At 34.0% G+C, this 5,468-nt stretch overlaps 1 protein-coding gene across 1 annotated transcript in view; it reads left to right on the forward strand.

The window, feature by feature from the left end:
- The window catches only part of LOC120356212 (DENN domain-containing protein 2C-like), a gene marked incomplete at both ends in the record, with an annotated part of 11,698 nt that extends 6,335 nt beyond the window's left edge, over positions 1-5,363 (forward strand). Inside the window, 2 exons of the mRNA XM_039445109.1 lie at positions 1,169-1,292; positions 5,266-5,363. Coding sequence (XP_039301043.1) covers positions 1,169-1,292; positions 5,266-5,363 — 222 coding nt within the window. The remainder of the gene's footprint in view (positions 1-1,168; positions 1,293-5,265) is intronic.
- Between the last annotated feature and the right edge of the window lie 105 nt (positions 5,364-5,468).

The following is a 5,468-nucleotide window of genomic DNA, read 5'->3' on the forward strand; positions in this document are numbered from 1 at the left end:
ATAAATCTACACAGTGAAAACGACTATTCACATTAGAAATGATACACCATTATCAATGGTCTAACCTGCTAGAGATTTTACTCGAGGTTTATAATGGTGTAACAACTGAAACCAGTATTTAAAATATTGTTCCAACAAATCAGTGAATTTGAAAATATTAATTCATTTTTATTCAATACTATTGTCTGTGCAAAACTTAGTTTTCAGCATTTGTCTCATGTAGTACAGCGCTGCCAAATTTCACAGAATCTAGAGAGCAGTAGGAGCATTATCAATAAGGTTGTTTTTATAACAACCTTATAAAGGTTTTTTTAGTGTAAATTTAAATTGCTGTGCTGACTATAACCTTAGTGTCCGGTTTCCCATTAGGGAACTTTGGACTATATACGGCGAGGTGGAACTACCCTTGGTTCTCCCCACCATTAAAAGCCGTACGCTAATAATATAATATAACAGATTCAATGAACAAGCTCCACTGTTATTTTTAACTTGTGATAACCCCATCTTAAATTAGCCGCTGCAAGTTTAGTAGAATAACAGGGGTAAATTAAATCTGTTCCCAATCATAAATTCCATGTTTACAACCTTGCTTCTGAATCGATAACGTTATTTAGAGGTTAGAGAACAACTATGGTCATGGTTTCAACAAAAAAAGTTAGCGGAGTTAGCAAGTTAGCGTACTCAAATTTACTCTATTTGCTATATTCCATTAAGAATAAGAATACTTTTATTCCATTAAAGCAATAACAATGCAATAGGAAACATCAATAAAAATATAACAAGTCGATAAACGTAATTAATACTATTAAAAAAAACGAACATTACAAAAAATTAAATTGGCACTATGAGAATTGATAGAAACAGACCTAATTCATAATATTCCTAATTCATTTCTTCAAATTACTACTTAAATTACGATAAGTTGAATTATCGAAAACAGGAGTTATCGAATAAATCTACTCAATGAATGAAAACACAAATTTTTACAAAAATTTTCTCAACTTTTTACCAAGTTTAATCATAGAGAAAGCATTGAGCTTGCTCTTATTCTATGGTCAAACATTGTGAATAGCGTATCTCTGTTCCCCTGACAGATTTCTGCAATGTGGATTGATTTTATTCTTATATTTTCATTGAAATAATTGTTGTGACCGTTTGTTTTCGACAGAGAGATTTGTTCGTGAAGAGTATCTCTTCTCGCAGTATCCAACTATTTCTGGAATGGTTCACTGAGACAGCCATGTTCAACGCATTCATCCAGTCGAGGCTGGAGAGAACGCCGGAATCCAGAGGTGATTATCTCGATCATTCTTATCATTCAATAAGAATGACCCAATTTTAAACAGTTATATTTATTTAAAAAATGGTGCACACAAACCAATTTTACATCAAATTACTGAGAGAAGTATCAAGTTTATGATGATGTATATAAGTGTTCTATGTGTCTTCCTTCTGAGGCTCGGACGACATCTAGACGGTAGCCAAATTCATCCCAGACTGTTCGCAAGATGTCTTCTCGGACTGTAGCTACTGCATCAAGTTTTTCATCGGTTTTTAGCTCCTCAATGTCAAAAGTCAAGGGAGGAACATCGTCAAAGATCATGTTTATGTTCTTTCCTTAGCACTTGACATTGAGGAGCTAAAAACCGATGAAAAACTTGATACAGTAGGTACAGTCCGAGAAGACATCTTGTGAACAGTCTGGGATGAATTTGGCTATCGTCTAGATGTCGTCCGAGCCTCAGAAGGAAGACACATAGAACACTTATAATACATCATCATAAACTTGATACTTCTCTCAGTAATTTGATGTAAAATTGGTTTGTGTGCACCATTTTTTTTAGATAAATATAACGGGTAAAAAAACGTGACGGGGCCGCCGAAAACAATCGATGAACAGGTAGAAGTTCTAGTGACCCTTCAGTGGTCGCCTATTGTTATTGAATTTCGACATTTTCGTGGTCTATTGTTAAGTATTTTACTCCGAGGAATAAATTGGTGGACCAGTCTGATTACTTAAAGGCATTTTCAGCTGTAAGCCAGTGGTAGCCTACAGTGATTGGATAAACACATACATTACTATCGTTTATAAGTACAAATTTAGTCAAACTAAGAACGTATTTTTTTATAAAGATTACGTCCAAATACGTCCTTTTATACTGATCCTCACCTCCCATTATATTCAGTGTACATGATGAGGTTAAATAGATGAGCACGAACACACGCCGTACGCTTTCCATAAGCTGATGATATAACTTTTTGTGTAGTTGAAAAGTTGATATTGTGGTAATTATTCATATTGAATGAAAAAGACTGAGAAATTGTCAAAAAAACCACTGATTTATTGATAATTAAAAGACCGGTTTCGGTTATTACACCATTGTCAATCTCTGATAAACTAAAACTAAATACAAGAGCAGCAGAATTTATACTAGTAGGCGAGTACTGCTATTGGTCGAGGGCATGAACGCCTACAATAGGCCTAGCTAGACGTCTCCTCCTCCCACTCAACGGTGTTGACAAAATGGCGGCTTAAGCAACAGAATTGCCATGATAATAAAATTTACTTTCAGTACAAAATAAGAACCAAGAAGCAAGTGTGAAAGATAATAAAACAGATATGTAAATGGAAAAACTATTGACTAATGTATGCTTACAATTTATGATAAAACTAAACTCGTAGTGTTGTATTGGTTGAAATGAATCTGGTCATTTAAACTATACTGGGAATTTTCCTTAATTACTCTTGTTATTTCTAAAGCCTCAAGAATATTCAAAGATCTGCCTTTGTTTATTCCATGCAGAAACTCAACATTCTCCTTAACTGTGAACTTGTGATTATTTGTTATCAAATGTTCTGCAAAGTTAGATTCCCCATTTTGTTTATTCCAATCTCTGATGTGTTCTTTAATTCTACTTTTGAAACTATCTTTCACACTTGTTTTCTTGGTTCTTATTTTGTACTGAAAGTAAATTTTATTATCATGGAAATTCTGTTGCTTAAGCCGCCATTTTGTCACACCGTTGAGTGGGAGGAGACTGTCTAGCTAGGCCTATGACAGGCGTTCATTCCCTCGACCAATAGCAGTACTCGCCTACTAGTATAAATTCTGCTGCTCTTGTATTTAGTTTTAGTTTATCAGAGATTGACAATGGTGTAATAACCGAAACCGATCTTTCTAATTATCAATAAATCAGTGGTTTTTTGACAATTTCTCAGTCTTTTTCATTCAATCTGATGATATAATTATCATATTATACATAATATATTCGATTATTTGATAATTATATTCATACAAATAAATATAATACGCATATTATCAGCTGATGAATAGCGCACGTGTTGTGTAACCACGAATTGTATGTAACTCAAATCAGTCTGTATATACAGCTTGTGAGCAAGTTGAGTTTCATCAAATGAACCATCGGGAATAATTCAATAACAAGTACTTGATCACTGATCATAGTACTTCAATAATATCTCTTTTCTGTATAGGGCTACTTGTAATATAAATATAAAGAAAATAAAAATCTCAGTACCCTTTTTTTAAATATTTTCTCACTACATGTTTCGGACATTTATGCTATTATGATATTCGGAAATATCACTTGAAAATGGCATAAATGTCCGAAACATGTAGTGATAAAATATTTAAAAAAAGGGTACTAAGATTTTTATTTTCTTTATATTTATACTTCAATAATAGTATTCAATAATACAAGTAACATATATAAGGTGCAAAGTAATAGATGAGTCCCTACCAGCTAAAACTGCCTTCAAGAAAGCAGACGGGGCCAATCCGGCTACTAATGAGGGTGATGTAGCAGAATCAGAGGACAATAGAGTGTGATAGTCGAGAGTTGGAGGATGAACCTTTTTGGAACAATAGCCCAGTGTACAGGTAGCGCCACAGTATACATACAGTACGGAAACTTGGCTATATCCTGACGCCAAAATCCGCCATCTTGTTAGGAGCGCCGCATTGTAATAGGATGGTAGGTTCGGATCACTTCAATGATCCGGATCAATTGATCTCGTTCACTGCCACGAGCCAATCAGAAGACCAGGATTGGAACTTCCCAAGGTCACGTGACGTGTTTAGTATTGGGGTCATGTAAAAAGCATTGGTTAGATGGGCGATTGATTACAAGTTTCCATTCTGTATATTCTGTGGTAGCGCGGGCCCCGTCTCGTTTCTTTAACCCAATATAAATGTTTAAAATTGGGTCATTCTTATTGAAACACCCTATATATCATGAATTGAACTCAATCCTTTTGTTATTTTGTTTGAATCTGCTACAATCCTTTTCCTCTAAACCCTGATTTTAATGACCAAATCAATTCCTGGTCAATTGTTAACAGACATATTAATATTAACTCATAATTTCACGAGAATGAAGTAACATTGATGTGTTCAGTAATTTCTAAACACTGATTGAAATTTCCCACTTGGTATAACACGATGTTATAAAATAATACTGCTTTTGGCATATTTTGTTAATCCTATTTCTGGTGATGATAGTAAACTCCTAGACCAAAATTTGAATTCCTCTATTATTTCATTTGATAATTCGCCTTGGGTGTGATTAGTTGTTCCTCACAAGTCCAGTCTAACAATCTCCACATAGGATTTATAATGTATAATGTATTTATATCAATGTATTTGTATTATATATGTATTTTGTATATAATGTATTTTACTTTTTATATTTCACTTCTAGTCCAGTCAAATGGTCGTTTTCCAGGAAACAGCCCCGAAAGAATTTTTCTCGATGGTTCTATATGTTTTTGGGCCCTGATTTCGAATCTGAAATTAGTTGACACGCGTGTTCAATTAAAAATTTGTATTTTTGCTGTAGGACATGATTTTCCATTATTATTTTCCCATTATTTTGGGTGTATTTCCCCTCCCCCGAAAAAGTCCGAAATTTTAGGGGTTTTGGGGGTGAAGCCGCCCTCTGGCGTGTCAGCAAATTTCAGGTTCGAATTCAGTGCCCCAAAATACATAAAGAACCGTCGAGAAAATTATTTCCTGATGAAACGACCATTTGACTGAATTATTCCCAGTTAGGCTTTGTTCTCAAATATACGCTCAGGTGAAATTAGAGCACGAAATGTTGTATTTTCTTCTAATATAATTATGGAACAATCAATCAGTCTCTTTCATTCAGACATACAATTTATATTGTACATGTATGCGTCATCAACATTAAACAATTCTACTTCATATGTAATAGTGTTTACCATGAAAAATAATTTTTCAGGCCTTTTTGAACAGCGTTGTTCTGAGTATGCTGAAGAGAACGATCATGGACGCCTAGTGAAAATTACAAAGCGCTTAATAAAACCGTCAAAAATCTTGGTGAGTCAACAGTTTTCCAATTTTCATAATATAAATATAATTTATTCTGTTTGATTGTAGGATACTACATCAATTTTTTTTCTCCAGACAAAATAGTTAAGTACT

This window comes from Nilaparvata lugens, unplaced genomic scaffold (genome assembly GCF_014356525.2).
Source record: "Nilaparvata lugens isolate BPH unplaced genomic scaffold, ASM1435652v1 scaffold6185, whole genome shotgun sequence".
NCBI lineage: Eukaryota > Metazoa > Arthropoda > Insecta > Hemiptera > Delphacidae > Nilaparvata > Nilaparvata lugens.